Here is a 21,744-nt window from a genome sequence, read left to right as displayed (position 1 = left end):
CAACTTGAATTCTTCCTTTTTAATTTTCATCCCTTTTATATTCTTTTCTTCTCTAATATTTCTGTTTAACACTTCCAAGGTTAACACAAAGAACAAAGGTGATAATGGGCACCCTTGTCTTGTTCCTTTTCTTATATCAATAGATATAATAGTCCATTCTCCCTCTGTCATTACCTTTGCCGTTTGGTTATGATATATAGCTTTCTATTGCTTGAATATTTTTTTTTACCAAAGCCCATCTGTTCCAGCTGTAATAACATGAATCACCAATTCACATTATCAAATGCCTTCTGTGCATCTAAAAATATCAAAGCCATTTGCTTTTCAGGGTGTGCCTCGTAGTATTCCAAAGTGTCCAAGATTACTCTCATATTGCCTTTAATTTGTCTCTTTGGCAGAAATCATTTTGATCAGGGTGGATAAAATTGTTTAAGTATTTTTTAAGTCTTTCTGCCAATATTGAAGCAAAAATTTTATAATCTGCATTTAGTAAGGAAATAGGTCTATAGTTCTTGATTTGTAATGGATCGGCCTCCTCCTTTGGGACAAGTGTAATATAAGCTTCTGACCATGATTTGGGTATCTTCTTCTTTAACATAACTTCATTCATAACTTCTAGCAATGGAAGGTTCAACGATTCTTGTAGTGTTTTATAAAATTCTGCCGGAAGTCCATCTGGGCCTGATGCCTTTCCATTGTTTTGCTTCTTAAGTGCTTCAAGTTAACTCCATCATCGTTATATTGTTTTCTAACATTGTTTCAATCTCTTTAGGCATCTGGGGTAGATTAGCATTCTGTAAGTACTGTTTAACTCTTTCCTCATCAATATTCTCTTGTGTGTATAGTTTCCATAATAGTCTCGTATAATTTCCTTCTTTACTACCATAGCAAACTTGGCCTTGGTCATCTATTAATTGCAATATTTTCCTTGATTCTTTCTCCTTTCTCAATTTGTATGCTAACCATCTACCTGGTTTATTTGCATCTTCAAAATAGTTCTGTTTCGCACTCTGATTTTCTGTGCTAGTTCTTCTTTTTCCATTAGTCCCATTTTATGTTTAATTATATCCATTTTTAACTTAATGTCCTTTTTCTGTGGCATTTTCTGTAGCTCTTTTTCAAGTCCTTTATGCTCATCCTCTAGGGCCTTAGAGGCTAGCCTTTTTCATAGTATTCCTTTTCCTTGTATAGTCTATTATCTAGCCTCTAACATATGCCTTCATTGTATCCCATACATTCTGAATTTATGTATCTTCTTTTGTTTTCTCTAAAGAAAAAGGCCAATTCTTTCTCCATCCACTGTATGAAGTCTTTTTCCTTTGATATAGTATTATTTAACGTCCATCTAGATCTTCTTCTTTGTCCTTTCCATTAAATTGTCATTGGATTGTGATCTGCCCAAGTACTTGTTTCAATATTTATTTCTTGAATATTAGCTAACAATTCTGTGAACATCCATATCATATCTATTCTGGACCATGATAAATGTCTGTTTGAATAGAAGGTGTATTGTTTAGTCTTAGCATTTTTCTCTCTCCATGTATCTTTTACATTTATTTCATCTATCATTTTAAAAAAGGATTTAGGAAGAGTCTTCCTGTTTTGCTTTGTTGTTTTCTGTGCTGTATAGTCCAATTTATTATCTACAATTCCATTAAAGTCTCCCATCATAACTATATTAACATAGTCCAGTTCAATTATTTTCATATGTAATTTTCTATCAAATTCTTCTTGATTGTCATTCGGAGCATATATTGCAATCAGGAGTGTTTTCATATTATTGTCCATTATTTCCACCATTAGTAATCTTCCATCATCATCGGTATAGATCAATTTCGCTGGGATAATATCTTTAATGTATAAAATCACTCTTTTCTTGCATTGTGTCAAAGAAGTAAATATTTTCCCTAATTTTGGCTGTATCAGCAATTGTTCATGTTGCTTTTTAATATGTACTTCTTGTAGGCAGATTATATCAAATTTTAATTTCTCTAATTTATGGAAAGTTTTCCTTCTTCTAACAGCTGAGTTAAGTCCATTTATGTTAATTGTAATCAGTTTTTTTCTCTTCCATGGTTATATTTTGTAGTTAGGTTTAGCAGCTCTCATAGATCTTGGTTCATGTTGTTCTTTGACTTCCACCTTTCCGCCTACTGCACCTTCTTTCTTTTCAGTTGCTATTTGGCAGTCCTCTTGGAATTCAATTAGTGACATTTCTTTTTCTGTCTCCTCCTCTTTCCCTCCGAAATGTTCTGTATAAAATAATTCAGCTTTCTCAATTGAGTCAATTCCATGTCTTTGTTCTTGCCCTGTGAACATTAAACCTTCTGGAATCAGCCATCTATAATTCACCTCTTTTTAAAGTAGAATTTTAGTCAGAAATCAGTATTCTCTTCTCATCTCTCTCACTTTTCTGGGTACTTGTTTCAAGACCACAATCTCCTTGTCTTTATATTTCAATGTTTTCTCTCTTGCCACTTGCAATATTTGCGTGTTAATGGCTTTCTTTGTAAATCTGATGTAAACTTCTCTTGTTAAGCTATTTCTCATTGCATATCTGTGAAGACTCGATAAACTTCATCTATTCCATCCATCATCTTCTGTTTAGTTATTTCTAGAGTTTCAGCCAAAATTTCTATCATTATCTCAGCTAGGTTTTGTCCCTTTTCTTCCTCTATGTTTTGGAACCTGAGATAAAATTCTGATCTGTCTATCTCCCATCTCAACATCCCACTTTTATCTTGTTCAACCACAGTTAATCTGCTATCAATATCTCCAATCTTCTTATCTCTTTGTTTATCTTCTTCTTTAATTTTTTGGAATCTCTCATCATACTTCATCATAATTTGTTGAATGTTCTCCACCTTTTTATCAGTTTTTCCTGTTCTTTGTTCAATATTCTCTGTTCTCTTTTCAATATTCTCTGTTCTTATTTGTATATTTTGAATTCCTTGCATAATCATCTGCAGCGTCACTTTTTCCTGTTGTTTTTTTTTTGCTGTAACATCGCCTGTATTGAGCGTTGTCCTCCAGATGGTGAAGAGGAAGAAGTAGAAGTTGAGGAACCAGGGGCTGTTGGTTTCTTACTCATTTCAGACAATTCAAAATCTTCAGGTTCTTCTAGACCTTAATCCACATAACCAATTGTAATTCCAAGTAAAAATAGTGGGAAAAATGAAGCCAAATAACAACAACAACAACAACAACAACAATAATAATAATAATAATAATAATAATAATAATAATAATAATAATAATAATAATAATAATAATAATAATAAACATTCTTCAGGTTCTTGTATACCTTAATCCAATCGATTGGTTAGATCGCAGTAAAAACTCAAAAATGGAAGAAAAGACCATAAACACACACAAAAAGGAAAAAATTGTTAAATCCTGGAACAGGTGGAAAAATAAAAAATAAAAAACTGAAGAAGAGAAAAGAAAAGTTCTTCAGGTTCTTCAACACCTTAATCAAATTAAAAAGTCTCAGGTATAAAAGAATGCATAATTAAAAAAAAGAAAGCCACAAAAAAAACCCAATATGGAAGGTAAATAGAAAAAAAATACAAGAGAGGGAGAGAGAAAAGAAAAGAGACTACTCCCTTAAAAAAAAAAGGAAGGAAATCATTAATACTAAAGCTTTTCCTTTAAAATAAAATGCAAATGTAAAAATTAGACTTCAAAAACAAAAAGAAAGACAAAAACAAGTTCCAAAAGGCCAAAGATCCAAATAGCTATTACAAAAAGTAAGCTAGTAAGGAGGGGGTCTGTTAAAGTAAGAAATAACCCAGCTTAAAAAAAGTAAAAAGAACACACTGCACCTTGTTTGGTTATCCAAGGCTTTTGTTAAAATTTATAACTCTCTTCTCCAGAGTCTTATCACCTTTTTTTTCTATAAACTTCAACACCAGACTCCAGCTATTGATAGAAACCCAGAAGAGCACCTGCAATAATACTCTCCCATGCTCTTCCCTCTATCTTATCAAACAGGCAATGTCTTTGAAAAGAAGTCTCAGTTCTTTCTCAGCTTTGTCTGGTCAAGAAAAAAAAGAGATAGAATATTTCCAAGCCTCTAGTTGGCAGTGTTACAAAGTTTCTTCTGCTTTCACTTTCCCCCTCCTTTTCCAAACAAGATATAATAAAAATTAATTAAAAAGGGAAAAAGATATTTAAAAAGATGACTAGGAGTCTCTAGCCTAAAATATTATAAAGTCAAAAAGGAAAGAAAGAATAGGTGGAAGAAGAGAAAAAAAAAACCCAGTCCAGTTTCAAAATCTAAAATCATGTGTAAAAAATCCAGGAATGAGAAAAAAAAATTACTTTGACTTCCTGTTTAAAATAGCCACTTAATCACTTTTGTCAAAACTTTTACAGATTCTTTCTTTTCCTTAGGATGTCCTTTCAAATCTTAAAATAAAGAAAAAATTCTCACCAAACCGGCACACTTTCTCTTTCCATTCTCTTCATTTCGGAGCTGTCCCAACTTCAGCAGCTAAAGTATGAAGCTCAACACATATTTTGTGAAAAGATGATGTCTAAGGAAACTTTAATGATTCCAGAGGGAGCAGTGATATTCCCTCTAAACAAAATATTTTATTTAGTTGGGACAATATTAGTATACCTCAGCACAGAATTGTGACAACCAACCTTTTTTTTTTTTAGTATTAAATGCAATAAGCAGTTTCTTTGTTAATGATTGTTAACTATGTGCCCATTGTTGACAGGAAAATGCAACTAGAGAAACTGCAATTCTACTGCCACTTATTTGGGAATATAAGCCCCATAAAATTCCATAAGACATTTTTAAGTTAAATTAAAGAAATTTGCACATTTTGGAGGGTGGAGCTAGCGTCACGACGATACGGCATGCGATCTTGGGTAAGACAACATTTGCAAAAGATACGTAAATTCTGCCATTAATTTTGACATTTTATAAGAATTATGTGTAATTTTATAAAGTGAAAGAATTCTTTCAGGGCAGAAAAAAAGTACACCACACAATATATAATTTAATTGGAGAATCTGCTTCCACACAATATAATGATAGCTATTAGTATAGCTGCTCAGCCAGATTTCTGAACAATTTGTCTGACAATGGGTCAGCCTCATGGCAACTTTCCCCTGCCCATTCAAAACCATCTATTGGAAGTCAGAAAAGAAAGTATGCTTTCATTTCCTACTTGCAAATTTTCCAGAAATATGTAGTTAATGATTTTGAAAATCTAATTCTGGACCCATAGTGCTGGGTTCTCCTAAAGTCCCTATATTCAGATGCCATTCTTCCATAATGTGATCTAATATAATAGTATGGAAACAATGAGGCATCATTTCAGTAGAAATTTACAATATGATTATTATATTATTTTATAAAATTAGGCATACTTTCCCACTTGTATTATCTAATGTTTATCCTAAGATTACTATAATAGCACTTAAAATAAATGGACTCAATATCCTTTTGTTGAGGAAATTTATTTATTTATTTATTTTTATTTATTTTTATTTGTCAATTGCTTACAAGATAATAGGTATAAATAAAAACATAGTTATGAATACAAGGATACATATAAGAAAAATAAAAATATATATAAAAGAAACAATAGGACAGGGACGGTAGGCACATTGGTGCACTTATGCACGCCCCCTACAGACCTCTTAGGAAAGGGGTGAGGTCAATAGTAGACTGTCTAAAGTTAAAGTTTTTGGGGTTTGGGGAAAAAAAACCACAGTCAGGTAGAGTATTCCAGATATTGACCACTCTGTTGCTGAAGTCGTATTTCCTGCAATCAAGTTTGGTGCGATTAACCTTGAGTTTGTATCTATTGTTTGCTCTAGTGTTGTTATGGTTGAAGCTGTAGTATTCATTGACAGGTAGGACATTGCAATGTATGATTTTATATACTATACTTAGATTAGACCGAAGGCAGCATAGTTCTAGTTTTCTAGATCTAGAATTTCAAGTCTGGTGGCATAAGATATACTGCAATGAGTAGAGGAGTGGAGAACTCTTCTTGTGAAATATTTCTGGACTTTCTCAACTGTGTTAATATCAGATACATAATGTGGGTTCCAGACTGATGAGCTGTATTCGAGTATTGGTCTAGCAAATGTTTTGTATGCTCTAGTTATTAGTGTAATATTACCAGAGAAAAAGCTACATAAGATTAGGTTAACACCTTTTTGGCTATGTAGTTACAGTGGGCTCTAGCACTTAGGTCATTTGAGATGAGTACTCCAGGATCCTTGACAGAGTTTGGATCATCAACAAGGTCTTGACTATTCAGCCTGTATTTTATTTTCTGATTTTTTTTGCCAATATGTAGGACATTGAAAAGAAAAGAATCTCATAAATTATTTTACACCTTAGGTTGACATCAAGAAAAATCCAAATACATATTAGCATTTTGCGTCATATTATCTGGAATATACAATGGATAGGGCCATTTTCCAGATTTTATATATGTAACAAAAACTGGATATACAATACACTTGGTTTCCCATATGTGCCAATTGTATTCCTAATTATTATATACATAATATTTTACTTTCCAACCTGACATTGATATTTTAGATTACCATCTAGATTTCTAGCCGACATGAACCTGGCATAGGTATTTGGGATTTATTCCAAAACTTCCATAACATAAGATTGGACAAGGTTGATCTGACATATTTGTACATGTAAAATGATTATGCTTTAATAAAATGTGGATGCATGTCATCTACAATAATTTTCCAAAGAAAAATGTTTGGGAGGGGATAATGAGCATCCAGAAAAGACAAAGCTCATACGAATTCATTGCTTAAAAAAAAGGACAACCCTGTTTCCTAAGTAAACATCCTTGGTTTGTTGTTCCTATTTTGGCTCAAAATATGTGGCTTGTAGACGTGCAGCAATGTATATTTTCAATACTTGTGAGTATTTTTTTTAGAAAAAATATATTTATTGTATCTTTTTTAAATTTTGAAGAAAAGGCATGTCATCTCTAAATAGATAAATTAGTTTCGCAGCTTTTTGGTTTTTCTGTAAGTGTATTCCTGTATGTTCATGTTATTATCAAATAAAAGCAATGAAATCTTCCTTTGTATTGAATCCCAGCTCTGTTTGTTTATATCTAAGAAAGTAATGCTTAGCATGTGCAGCAGCTGGATCATCTTATTTTTACCAAAATGAATCCAGTTTTCCATGACCATAGGGGAGTTCCTCAGATGTTGGCAGCTGAATTAGTATAGATTCACAGGGAAATCTTATCTCATCTTATTCCCTGATTCCTGGGCTATCATCCTATAATCTCTGCTTCATCCTATAATTTCTGCTGTTTAAATAAACATGCTCAGGATTGATGTCTTGGCTGTCAGATTGGCTAGACAAAACAAAACAGAAGAACAAACAGGGGTTTGGGCCAGTGCTTGGAATTATTTTTATTTTAATACATTTCTATTGGTCAATTGAAGAGTGCACTCATTGACTGTTTCTATCCCTATGTTTTAGGCATATGTGGATGAACATTGGTTACCTTGAACTTGATTCTGAGGATTTGGGAGCAAAAACATTGGGAGAATGGAAAGGATTTTTAAAAGGAAAAGAGAGCCAGTCTAGAAATCTTTCCCTAAATTTTACAATGATGGCTCTTTCTCATGCTATTAGTAGCAGTAAAATCTGAATTTTCCTGGAATGAGAAAAATACTACCAGTAGAAACCATTTTCTTCAAGTTAGCATGCTTTCTAAGTACATTTTAAAAAATACCTCCTGTGTAGATTTATCTGGGTCTCTTAATGTACAATGCAAACTATGATGGGATATCTTAATTCAGTTCAACTATACTCATTAAGATAGGAGTAGACAACAGATGGAAACAAAACATGAAATCAGGAAAGCAAAGTCTCAGAATGAACAAAAACTTGCAACAAAAGTCAGACAATAAGGTTTCTTTCAACATATAAATAACAAGAAAAAAAGTCAAGGAAACAATCAGTCCACTAAAGAGAGAAGATAGCAAGGAAGTAACAGGCAGAAGAGAAAAAATAGACCTGCTTCTCATTCTTTGCATCAGTCTTCACACAAAATGAAACTATAAACAAGCTACCAAAACATAACTGTAAAAGACAGGCTAGAAATAAAAAATTAAATAAACAAGAAAATGATGATACTTGTTTGACGATGAATATAAATCACTGGGACCTGGTGGATTAAACCCAGAGTTCTGAAAACTGGTAGAACCATTATATCATATATTTAGACAATCTTGGGGAATTGGGGAACTACGAGGATTGGAAAATACCTGAGGTGGTTCCCATCTTCAAAAAAGGGAAAAAAAGAGACCCAGGAAACTACAGTCCAATCAGCTGAACATCAAATACCTGGGAAGGTACTGGAAAAAATAATAAAAAAAATAAAAAAAAGATTTATGAATATCTAAAACGAATAGTTATAACTAGTAGCCAGCATGTTTGTTAAAAACAGATCATGCCAAACCAATCTTATTTCATTCTTTGACAAAATGACTAAATGAGTAGACCAGCAATGGACATGGATATAGTATATTTTGGCATTTGGCATATAGCAGACATTTGACAAAATGGAGCACAGCCTATTTCTTGGTAAGCTAAAAAAAATGTAGGAGAAACAGTATAACCATCAGATGGATTTGTAATTGGCTGACAAACTACTCAATAAGTAGTCCTTAATTACCATTAATTAAGGAAATTATTACCCTTCTACATGAAGGGAAGTAAGCAGAGGGATACTACAAGGTTCTGTCTTATGCCCAGTAATATTCAAAATTTCATAAATTACTTAGATGAGGGAATAGAAGCGGAAGTCAACAAATTTGCAGATGACACTAAAACTGCCAGGAATAGCAAAACCCCAGAAGATGCTTAGCAGCCAAAACAGATAACAGATAACAGATAATCAGAGTTGGAAGTGACGTTGCAGGTCATCTAGTCCAACACCCCGCCCAAGCGGAAGACCCTACACCATTTCTGACAAATGGCAGTCCAATCTCTTCTTGAAAGGCTCAAGTGATGGCGCTCCCACAACTTCCGAGGGCCAGTTGTTCCATTGGTTGATTGTTCTCACTTTTCAGAAAGTTTCTCCTTATTTCCAGGTTACATCTCTCCTTGTTCAGTTTCCATCCATTATTCCTTTTCTGACCTACAGGAGCTTTAGAAAATAGATTGACATCTTCCTCTCTGTGGCAGCTCCTCAAATATTGGAAGACTGCTATCATGTCTCCCCTGGTCTTTCTCTTTACTTGGCTAGCCAAATCCAGTTCCTGTAACTGTTCTTCATATGTTTTAGTTTCCAGTCCCCTAATCATCCTGGTTACTCTTCTCTGTACTTTTTCTACAGTCTCAACATTTTTTTTATAATGTGGTGAACAAAACTGGATGCAATACTCTAAGTGTGGTCTTACTAAGGCTTTATAGAGTGGTATTAGTACTTCCCTTGATCTTGATTGTATCCCTCTGTTAATACAACTTAGGATTGCATTAGCTTTTTTGGCTGCTGCTACACACTGCTGGCTCATATTTAGCTGATTGTCCACTAAGACTCCAAGATCCCTCTCACAGTTACTGCTATTGAGCCTGGTTTCACCCAGTCTATATGTGTACTTTTGGTTTTTCTTGCCTAAGTGTAGGACTTTACTTTTTTCTACATTGAATTTCATTTTGTTAGATACAGCCCAGTATTCTAGTCTGTCAAGATCCATCTGGATCTTGAGTCTATTTTCTTGGGTGTTAGCTATTTCTGCCAGCTTAGAATCATCTGCAAATTTGGTAAGTTCCCCTTCTATACCCTCATCTAAGTCATTAATGAAGATATTGAAGAGTACTGGGCCTAAGACGGAACCTTGTGGCACCCCACTGCTTACTTCCCTCCATGTAGACTTAGACCCATTAAGGACTACTCGTTGAGTACCGTTTGTTAGCCAGTTGTGAGTCCATCTAGTGGTGGTGCTATCCCACTTTTTTCTAGCTTACTGAGAAGTAGGCTGTGGTTTACTTTGTTGAATGCCTTGCTGAAGTCTAAATATATTATGTCCACAGTATTTTGCTGGTCTACTAATTTAGTCACTATAAGTTGAAGAATGAAATAAGATTGGTTTGGCATGATCTGTTCTTAACAAACCTGTGCTGCTAGTTATTACATTACTTGTTTCTAGATGTTGGCAGATCTGTTTTTTATTATCTTTTCCAGTATCTTCCTGGGTATTGATATTAGGCTGATTGGTCTATAGTTTCTTGGGTTGGTTTTTCCCCCCTTTTTTGAAGATGGGAACCACATCAGCTCTTTTCCAGTCCTCTGGTAGTTCCCTGGTGCTCCAGGATTTTTGAAAGATATGGTGCAGTGGTTCTGAGATGACCTCTGCCAGCTCCTTTAAAACTCTGGGATGTAATCCATCAGGCCCTGGTGATTTGTGTTCATCAAGATCAGACAGGTGTTCTCTTACTATTTTTTTGCTTATTTTAACTTTTATTTCTGGTCTGTCTTTTACAGTTATGCTTTTGGTGGGTTGAGCTATAGTTTCTTGACAGACTTGAACAACGGGCTCTATCCAACAAAATAAAATTTACTGTGGAGAAAAGCAAGGTTTGACACCTGGGCAGGAAAAACCAAAGGTACAACCAGGCTCAAAAACAGAAATGGTGAGAGGAGTTTTAGTGCACAATCACTTAAACATGAGTTAGCAGTGTGTGGCAGCAGCCAAAAAAGTTAATACAATCCTTGGTTGTATGTTTATAGAGGCATAGAATCAAAATCACATGAAGTATTAGTACCACTTTATAAAGCCTTAGTAAGACCACACCTGGAATACTGCACCCTGTGTTGATCACCACATGACAAAAAAGATGAGATTTTGGAAAAGTACAAAGAAGAGCAACTAAGATGATTAAAGGCTGAAGACTAAAACCAGTCTATGAAGACTTGGTTGCAGGATTTGGGTTTAGCAAGTCTAGAGGAAAAAAGGACTAGGAAGAACATGATACCAATATTCCAGTATTTGAGAGGCTGCCACAAGGATCAATTTATTTTCCAAAGTACCAGAGGACAGGACAAGAAACAATGGATGGAACAATCAAGGAGAGAAGCAACCTGGAATTGAACAGAAACTTCAATTCAACTTTAATTGTCCTCACTGTTAAGTGAGGAAAATTAAACAGTGAAAAAAATTTGCCTTCAGGAGTTGTGGCTGCCTCATCACGGGAGGTTTTTAAGAAGAGACTGGACAGTCACTTGTCAGAAATGGTATAGGATCTTCTGCTTGAGCTAGGAGACTGGGTCCCTTCCAGCTCTATTCTGATTGTGATTCTGAAAATACAATGCAAAGTATAATGGGATATCTTGATTTCATTGTTCAACTATATTCATTAAGATAGAAGTGAACAACAGTTTTTCTAACATTTCTCACCATTGGCTCAAAATGCTTCTATTATCTAGTCCCTATTTATCATGGCTTCTTAAAGTATTGAGTGTTCTGTGGTTGTACAATAATCTGACCATGCTGAGTTTGCTGTCTTTTTGTCATATTTGGGGTTTCAATCATCTTAGTGGGGGGAAAAGTGAACAGGTCTAGTGCAATCCCAAATAACTACATTAGATAGAGCCTAGTTTCCATGGAATTCTTCTGCAACCAGTAAAAGTTATTCTGGGTCTCATGCTCCCTTTTCCCTTCTCCACCATCTGGAAAGAAAAGTGATTAACGCTTGCACATTTTAGATTTCTGAGACAGATATGAAAGCATAGTGCAAAACATGGTATGGTATTATCTGAAATCATCTGAAAGTTGAAATAGAACTAGTGAAAAAAACTAGATAATAGGAATCTAGTAGTCATCCAGTATTTTGCAACCCAGATCATGGCACCTTAATCATGTTAACTATTGTGACGTCAGCAATTTGGCTTTTAAATCTGTTATTGTAGCAATGGAGAGGAAATATAAATATATTGACATATAATAAAATGATTTGTAGAAGGCATAGCAATAACTCATCTGTTTTTATTCTTACAGGTTCAAAACAATTTATGAAACTGGCATCTGTTCCTAATTGCACAGATCAGCTAACTTTGCCAGGTTAGTGGTTCCAACTGTATTTGAATGCCTATTCAGTTAAACAAATATATGTCTTAGCCATGGTTCTCTGAATCCTAGGTAAGAAATTGCAAACAAATAGGTTTGTATTCTTTTTTTTTTACTGTTCCTAGTACAGTAACCAGCAAGCACAGTTAAACTGAACAATGTTAGCACTGAAATCAATCATCTTTCAGTGTAATTTATCCCTTCACCCCACCCACCTAATCTCTGTCTATCTCTGCCCTGCACTGGTGTCCCAATTACCCAATTAACACTATAATTCTATGGTCTACATTGCATACCAACTAAGCCATGATTCCCAACCATCCCTTACTCCTCCCGTTCCTGCAGTTGCTCTCTCTTGATTTATTTACCCACCCTGCCAAAAGCTGTCTTTATGAATTTATTAGTATGATGTTCCTTGTCGTTAATGCTGCATTGCCGATTGTGGGTATGTAATTAAGTGTTTGTATTCCCCCCTCATCAATCTAAACTAGTCAGCATGAAGTCATCTGGTAGCAATGTTTGTTTTCGTTTCATCTCCCTCAAGCCCTTAATCTTCCAATGCTGTCGAGTGAGTCGTTTCATGAAACTCGACAATATGACTTCTTTAATTCAGATCACATGACCAACCCCTTAAATAAATATTTCCCATTTCATGACTGGACTTCATCTCCTACACTTCCCAATAGACATGGTATCAGTTTGAGAAAATGCCATAAATAATGCTTAGCAATGTATTTCCTGTGGATTAGTACAGAAGTCAATATAATGTATTAATTATACAAATATAGTAACAATAACACTGGCTCCAAAATAGAACATAGAATTTCATGACCTACATAATTTTTCTTTCTTGCCATTATTTATTCGATACATAATTTTTAGTTGTAAGTGGCTGTTGTTGGGCAGGGGAGGAGGATTTAAGTCAGTTCCTGGTGACTGTCTGAACAAGTCTCTGCACTTTTTGTGACAATGTTTGCCATTGCCTGCTTTCCAAGTCTGAGAGAATAAGACTGGAACAATGTGCGTTTTCCTTTTTTGGTGTCCTGGCTTGTATTTTGGTGACTGTACTTCTTTTGGCCAGTGGATGTATGTGTGATCTTTTAGAAGAAAAGCATTCTAAATCAATTCACCTTCTTTCTTGGCAAGAATGTTTCTACAGAGCAAGAAAAAGTAAAATTATTGCCATCTGTCCATGCACTGCACTTTCTTTTGTCAGTGCATGGATGGATGGTATTCTTTAATGTTATTTTTGAGGTGCAAGTAAGGCATTTCTCCAATGGCTTTTGGTTCTACTATCTGGCAGAAAAAACCCAAAATGTGTTTCTGTTAGCATCTCTATCCCACAGGACCTCATTGGAAAAGAGAAAATCCAATTGTGGGAATGCACATTCTGCTGAACTATTGGCTGCTGAAGTTTTGAAATTCATTTATTATAATCAGAAATTTTAAGAACAACCTGTAGCCTTGTCCCCATTTGAATTAAAAGGAAAGATGGGAAGACAGCAAGGAAGGAAAAATAAGGAGGGGAAGGAAGGAGAAAGGAGAAAGAAGAGAGAAGGAAAAAGAAGGAAGGAAGGAGATTATAATGAGAGTGAGGGAGGGTCTGAGGGAAGTCTGCCTTAGCACTTGGTCATCACAGGTGCTCCTGAAGCAGACATGATCAGGCCACGTCCACCCCTGGCTACACTAACACCAGTCCTCCAAATTGGGGTCAAATATAACCCTAATGCAGCCCTCTCAATGAAATAGAGTTTGACACCTCTGATCCAATTGTTAAGTTCTGAGCATGGCCGCAAGGAACGGAGACGAGGCAAAGAACTAGTGAACTTCAACTCTTTATTAATGATTAGGAACAGAGCCAAAACCCTGGGCAGCAGCAGTTCTTTTATAGAGCTAGCTGCTGACCCGTTAACCAATGACTAGCGTTCAGATGTTTAAATTGTACCCAATGAGAGATGTGACACTAATAGCCAATCCGGTTGCTCCGTATGGACCAATCCCAGCTCGCTATCCATGGGCCAATCAAAAGTGCAGGATTACGAGCCTGCTTTTCATGCATAGTGGACAAGCCTTTATTAAATAGTTTTTATTAGTTCATAACACCCCTCCCCCTAGGTTCCATTTGAGGGCGTGGTAGCGATACTCGCGTGAGATATGCAGGTCTTTTTACCTGCCTATTTGATTTGCGCTGTTCCACCGGTTTCTGTCTGCAGTCCGATTCCGGTGGAGCGCTTCCCAGGTTTTCTGGTACGGCTAGTTCCGTTTCTGTGTGGGAGGACTCGGCGCGGCTATCGTTGTTGTTATTCCAGTCCCCTAGATTTACTTCCGGGTCCCGTGGGCTTGCCTCCCTTGTGTTATTTCCCCACAGCGATGCCACCCCGCTTCCTGATCCTTCTTCAGATTGCACGTTTCTTTGGTTGGGTTGCTGGGTCCCCCTGATTACATCGTCATCTATTTCGTTTTTGGCCCCCTCGATATCCCCTCCCCCCTCAGTTTGCGAATTAGGGGAGTCGCGGGAAATGGGTGGCAATCTGGATCGAAGCTGATCTATATGGCGTTTCCATGCTCTCCCGTCATTAGTCTGTAGGCGGTAGGATCTGGAGCCGGTGGGTTGGGTAATGGTTGCAGGGACCCATAATGGGTCGCCAGAAAAGTTTTTAGCAAACACCAAGTCACCTACCTTGAATTCGCGGCACTTCCCGCTAGATCCGAAAGGTTTTTCCGGTGAATAAGAGGGATGTAGACGATCGAGGTGGGGGAGAAGTCTCCGCCCCATTAGCAGTTCGGCAGGCATCTTATTCGTGATGCTGTGTGGGGTGATGTGTTGAAGCAGGAGTATTCGGTTGAGCTTCTCGTCGATGTCCCCATAGTCCATTTTATGTAGGGTTTTTTTGACAAATTGTACCATTCGCTCCACCCTTCCGTTGGCTGCAGGGTGCGCTGGCGAGGTTAGCGCATGGCGGATGCCCCGGTCCGCTAGGTACTATTCAAATGCCAGGGCAGCGAACTGGGGACCGTTATCAGAAACTAAAACGTCTGGTAACCCATGCGTTGCAAATAATTTATTCAGTTTGTTAATGACTGACTCCGATGTGGTTGTCTTCATCTTCTGGATTTCTAGCCAGTTTGAATAGGCATCAACTGTTAATAAAAACGTGTGTCCTTTGGTGGGTCCCGCAAAATCAACGTGGATACGGGACCACGGACCCGAGGGGTTTCCCACTCGGTTGGCGTCGCTTTAGGTGGGGCGTTGCTAACGTCTTGGCACTTCCGACACGTGGTTACCCAGGCTGTGATCTGCTTATCGATGCCCGGCCACCACGCGTAGCTTCGTGCAAGCGCCTTCATGCGCACAATGCCCGGATGTCCATCGTGCAACACTTTTAGAACAGTTTGTTGTAGCCTCTCTGGGACGACGACTCTATCCCCCCAGAGAATGCAGCCCTTCTGGGAGAAAAGTTCTGTCTGCCTATTCTTGAATGGCGTGAAAATCGTCGTGGAGTTGGTCGGCTGGCCATCCTCGTTCGACCCAGCTGAGAACTCGTGCCAGGACAGGATCCCGTTTTGTCTCGATGGCGATGTCTCTCGCTGTTAGTGGCGGTGAGTGCAGCATTTCGATTTGGAGCGTCGTGAGGGTTGGAGCTGGGTCGTTGACGGTTTCCGGAAGTGGGGAACGGCTTAAAGCGTCAGCGTGGGGAATAGCTTTCCCGGGCGATGTTGCAACAGATAATTGTAGGCAGCTAGGAACTCAGACCAACGAGTCATTCTTGGCGATAATATATAGGGGGTTGGCTTGTCTCCCGCTATAATACCAAGCAATGGTTTGTGATCCGTGATTATCGTAAATGCTCGTCCATACACGTATTAAGTGAAAAGCGCTTCACAGCAGATACAACAGCAAGGGCCTCTTTATCGAGTTGGCTATAGTTCCTTTCAGCCCTTGATAATGTTCGTGAGAAAAATCCAATAGGTGCTTCATTTCCGTTTGGTAGTACGTGGCTTAAGATTGCTCCCACTCCAAAGCGGTGAAGCGTCGCATGTAATAGTTAAGGGTAAAGTCTCGTTGTACTGCATCAATACAGCGTCGGATGTTAGTAAATCTTTCACTTGTTGGAAGGCACGTTCCTCTCGATGTCCCCAGACCCAGGTTGCTCTTTTATCAAGATGTCGGTGTAGGGGCTCAGCTATGGTTGCCTTCTGGGGCAAGAAGATGTTGTAAAAGTTAATGAGCCCCAGGAAGGCTTGGAGGTCTGTTCTATTTTTAGGTATTGGGGCGTTTTTAATTGCTTTTAGCTTGTTATCCGTGGGATGGATTCCTTGACTATCGAGAAGGTATCCAAGGAACTCCACCCTCTCAGTACACAGTTGACATTTATTTTTTTTAACCTTCAGGCCGGCGTCTTTAAATTTCCGTAGAACCATTCTGAGACGCTTTTCTAAGATATCTCTATTAGGGCGGCGATTAAAACATCATCAAAATATGGCACGACCCCTTTATGCCTTGTAAAAGTCTCTCCATTAAACTTTGAAAAATTCCCGGAGCTACGCTCACTCCGAATTGGAGTCTATTGCACTTAAAAGTGCCTCTATGCGTAATGATAGTTTGTGCTTCCACAGTTTCCGCATCTACGGGCAACTGTTGGTACGCCTGTGCTAAATCTAATTTAGCGAATATCTTTCCACCACCCAGGGAGTGGAGAAGGTGTTGAACCACCGGCACCGGGTAAGCACTCTACTGAAGTGCGTGGTTCAAGGTGGCCCGATAATCCCCACAAATCCTTAACGATCCATCTGGTTTAATGGGTGTTACAATTGGGGTTTCCCAACGGGCGTGGTCGGTTGGTTCTAAAACACCCTGGGCTATTAATTTATCGAGCTGCTCGTCAATCTTTGGTTTTAGTGCAAAAGGCACCCGACGAGGCTTAAGGCGGATGGGAGCTACTTCAGGATTAAGGTTAAACGATATTGGGCTCCCCTTGTACTTGCCTAGCTCTTCTGAAAAACGTCATGGAATTCTTGGACGAGAGACTCCTCCCAGTCGTTGCTCTCGGCTCGGTGGATGCCGGCTACCTCGATCCCGAGCGGGCGAACCATTGTAGGCCTAGTAAGCTAGGCGGTCACGGTCGACGACGGTCAGCGGTAGTGATGCGGTACGATTTTTGAAGGAGATTTGGACTTGGCTGGAACTGACGACCGGGATTCTGTTGCCCTGGTAATCCTTGAGTATGATCCTTTGGGGGCTGAGGTCTTGACGACGGATGGCCGGGATTAGTTGTTTGAGGGTCTTCCAGGAAACCATTGAGAGAGACGACCCCGAGTCGACTTCCATCATGCAAGGTTGGTTCTCGATGGCGACCCTGGGCAGCGGCAGCTCTTTTATAGAGCTAGCTGCTGACCCGTTAACCAATGACTAGCGTTCAAACGTTTAAATTGTACCCAATGAGAGATGTTACACTAATAGCCAATCCGGTTGCTCCGTATGGACCAATCCCAGCTCGCTATCCATGGGCCAATCAAAAGTGCAGGATTATGAGCCTGCTTTTCATGCATAGTGGACAAGCCTTTATTAAATAGTTTTTTACTAGTTCATAACACTAACCAGTCCAGATTGTGATTACAGTTGTATTTCTGGGATGTTGGTAATTGCTAATACACTCCTCTTTAGTTCAGTGCCCAGCCCAAATAGGTTAGCTATTTCCTAGGCTTGGTCCTCTTCATTAGCATTTCTTTTCCTAAATTTCAGTTTTTTCTCCTTTCCATTTTTCATAAAAGTTATTTCCTGGCTTCTAAACCGTTGTAGACAGAACACCCTCTACTATTTTATTTAAGAAAGCAGGATATTTTTTTTTTGCTTATTTCACCATTTCCAATTGTTCATTACGCTGATGTGTTAAAGATTTGCAGACAGTTGCTACATTATGCTCAAATCTGCAAGACTGCAAAGCATTTCTTCACTATTTTCCTTGTATTGCTCTCATGATAAAGACAATCAAGATTCTTTTACTTTTGTATATCAATACACATACGTGTTTCTCTATCACAGTTTATGGGTTCAGTGCAAATATTAAGAATTATTAAAATAATATGCTCTTTAGTTATGTTAGAATTTTAAATTTAGAAATATTCTAAGTTAAGTAACTACAAGCTATGCACCTAAGCTTTTCTCTATTTGTATCCTCTTTTGTCCTCATTTTCCTCCTGCTGTTCAGTATATGCACACATCTGGTTCTTACTTTCTCAGGTATAATCTAAAATATTTCTGAAGGGACTGAAGTATAATAGGGGTTAATATGACAGCACCTGATTTATTTTCATTACTTCTGTTTTTATCTTCTGTCTAGTTATCAAACTTTCAATACATCAGTCCAAGAAATCTAATTTTGCCTCTGCAAATACTACCTTCCCACCTTTCCACAAGAAAACTGAGGACTACTTGGTGAAATACAAACTGCTTGACCAGAGGGGCAGAATGAAGAAAATTCAGCATATCTCTGAGCATTGGAATAGGAAGTAGGCCAAGTTTCTACTTATTAATGGACATTTTGAAAGATACAGATTATTCAGACAACAAGCTATTATGCAATTAAACAAATATAATGGAAGCATTCTGCTTAGACACATTCTCCCTGATTCATCAAAAATGTCCCAGATGCAGCAGCAGAAAACTCTGTCCTGTGTCTATATAAAAGACTGAAAATTTGCATGTACATTCAGGTTGACTGTTTCTGCTTTCTGTCTCCTAATAGATGAATGACACAGTCTACTATACCAATATGTAACGAGTATTTGAATTCAATTTTATGGAGGGTTTTGATATTCAGAGTGAGATTGCAAATTAAAATGAAGCAGTACAGAATGATGATATAACTACCACAGTGGTTCGACATAGATTGGTATAGGTTTTTTTTAACTGTAGTGTAGAGATAAGAAAAAGACTAACTCAAGTTACCCAGTCAACTTTTATCCCTAAGGAGGACTACAACTCAATCCCTAAGGAGGACTACAACTCAATCTCCATGCTTCTATCTAACACATACCTTCACACTACACCATTACTGGCTTTCATATATCAAGACATCTAGGTTTCTCAAAGTCGTGCAAATATTTTTCTTGAAAATAAGGCACTCCTCTTGAATTCCACCCCCATTTCATTACTGTACTTTGTACTTTTTCTGATTTGGGTGTGTGAGTATGCGTGGGTTTATTTATTTATTTGATTTATTTCCCATCTTTCCTCTAAGACAGGTGTCAAACTCATGTTGTTATGGCTGTGTCACATGACATATCAGGAGGTTTTTTTCCCCATCACTAACCAGTTATGGGTATGGCCAGTACATGACTCATCCGGCCCATGGGCTGGGAATTTGACAGCCCTGTTCAAGGTGACTTTTATGAGATCTCAATGCATTCTATCCCCATAAGAACAATCCTGTGAAGTATGTTGGTGGGCAGTTATTCAGTGGATTTCCATGGATAAGTGAGGGTTTGAGGATCAGATTCCCTACTCACAGTCTACAATTTTAATTATAATATTGCACTTACTCTATATTACATAGACCTAGAGAATAGAAGAAAACACATGTAGATTACAATGAACAATCCTTCTCTTTAGTCTTTGTGATATTTTTCTGAATATTATATTAATCACACTATGCTTTCAACAGAATGGAAAATCATTAATTTGATGACTCTGTAAGTTTATTTGCTCATAAACATTGGTGAATCTCACCTGCTCTCCTTTTCCTGCATGACAATTTTAATTTTGAATTCAGATGGGAAAAAAGATGAAGAATAAAAAAATCTTTCAAATAGATCAAATAGCAATCCATAAGAATCAAAGTCTTGCAATAATCAGTGTAAAGTGCCTATTGGCTTCCCTTTTGTTCCATTTTAAACCAGCTACAGATAGTCCTCAACATGACCATAGCGGAGCTCAAAATTTCTATTGATAAGTGACATATTTGTTAAGTGAGTTTTGCCCCATTTTACGACTTTTTTTGCCACAGTTGTTAAATAATCACATCAGTTGTTAAGTTAGTAACATGATTGTTAAATGAACCTGTCTTCCCCATTGACTTTGCTAGTCAAAAGGTTACAAAAGGTTACATGGCTCCAGGGTTGTGGCAAACTATGAGTCAGTTGCAAGCTTTTAATCATGTTGACCATGAGGATGCTGCACTGGTTGTAAGTGTGAAAAATGGTCACGTCACTTTTTTCAGTGCCATTGTAACTTTGAATAGTCATCAAATGAACTGTGGTAATCTGAGGACTATCTGTACCAGAAGTAGCCACTCCACTTTGCTAAATGATAGGACATTTTATTTGTCTAATGATTTACTATGTGTATAATATTTGGGCATTGAAATTCAGTACATGCATAAGCAGTGTACATATATTTGGAGAAATGATTGCATGTTGAAAATATTTTCCTGCTGTATCTGGTTTGGTAGTTTACAGTTTGCTTTACCATCATATATCACACAAAGGCTTTTCTTTCTGAGAGTACAATAGGAGGAGGTTTGCTCTAAGAATTTTGCAACAAAGAGAAAATATATTTTGACAATGTATGGCTTGTGTCATGTTATTTGCATAAATGCTTGTATAAAATAAAACATCCTTTCAAATGAATTTAATGTGTAGATATCTTTTTTCTTATCATTATTTTTCATTTATTCATTTATTATTTGTTTGTTTGTTTGCTTGTTTGTTTAATTTCTAGCATCCCAGATAACAGGGTTTTCTAGATTTAGGCTTTGGAAATAAGTCTTTATGTTAAGATATAGCACAACTATTTTTGTTACGGTATCTGGTAGAATACAGATACCCTATTAATTTACCAACACAACATTACCACCTAGTGCTCATCTAAAACAAACACTGTCATAATTTTTTGTTTTACTATTTATTTTAGACATTGTAATTAAGAATTAATTTATCAATCACAATATTTGCTATATATTTAGTAATCCCTTAAATTATGAACTTGAACATATGTCTTAAATTTCAGGGAAACTGAAAATGGAGAAACCAAACCTTATTTTTAATATTTTAAACTGGAAAGTATGTAAGATCATGAATTTCTGGGGGAAAAAATTCAAACTTCTTTCAAGCTTTAATTTTGATTTGAAGTCAAAAAGTATTTTTCATTGATTGAATTAAAGATTTATATATCATTGCCTGTGTTCATTCATAATGTTAAAGGTGGTATTATGAAAACCGTTGCAACAATTTTGTGTTTGTATAAGGTTTTAGAGAGTTTGAACCTAGCCAGAGAAAGGATTATTAAAGCAAGTTTATAACTAACACAAAGGTTTATTCATAGAAATACAAGATGGGAGCGGGAAAAACAAAGTATGAGCACATCTATCTGGCAGGCAGGCAGGCAGGCAATCAGAGTGACCTGCACATTCATGCCTGAGGAACAAAGGCAGAAAAGACAACCTACTTAACACTCTTATACAAAAGCAACAGAATGAAAGACAAAATTGAGTTACAGACCAAATCCCTAATTATCTACATGTTGCCATTGCTCATCCTTCTCCTTTTCCTCCTCCTCCTCTTCCTCCTCCTCGAATAAAGTAATTCCATTTGAAAAATTGCAAACATGAAAATACAATAAAAAAGAAAAGAACAATCTGATTAATTAGATTAGTG

At 37.2% G+C, this 21,744-nt stretch overlaps 1 protein-coding gene across 2 annotated transcripts in view; it reads left to right on the top strand.

Annotated features, from left to right (window-relative positions):
• PDE1C (phosphodiesterase 1C) overlaps positions 1-20,716 on the top strand; it is a 263,538-nt gene extending 242,822 nt beyond the window's left edge. For both annotated transcript variants that reach the window (XM_087947859.1, XM_087947860.1), the window contains 2 exons: positions 12,022-12,084; positions 18,432-20,716. In XM_087947859.1, the coding sequence (XP_087803985.1) occupies positions 12,022-12,084; positions 18,432-18,604 (236 nt within the window). In that variant the 3' untranslated portion in view covers positions 18,605-20,716. The remainder of the gene's footprint in view (positions 1-12,021; positions 12,085-18,431) is intronic.
• The last annotated feature ends 1,028 nt before the right edge of the window (positions 20,717-21,744 follow it).

Source organism: Notechis scutatus, chromosome Z (assembly GCF_049901735.1).
Source record: "Notechis scutatus isolate UNSWTSFEM ecotype Mainland chromosome Z, rNotScu1.2, whole genome shotgun sequence".
Classification (NCBI taxonomy): domain Eukaryota; kingdom Metazoa; phylum Chordata; class Lepidosauria; order Squamata; family Elapidae; genus Notechis; species Notechis scutatus.
This window is presented reverse-complemented; position numbering and strand designations above follow the sequence as displayed.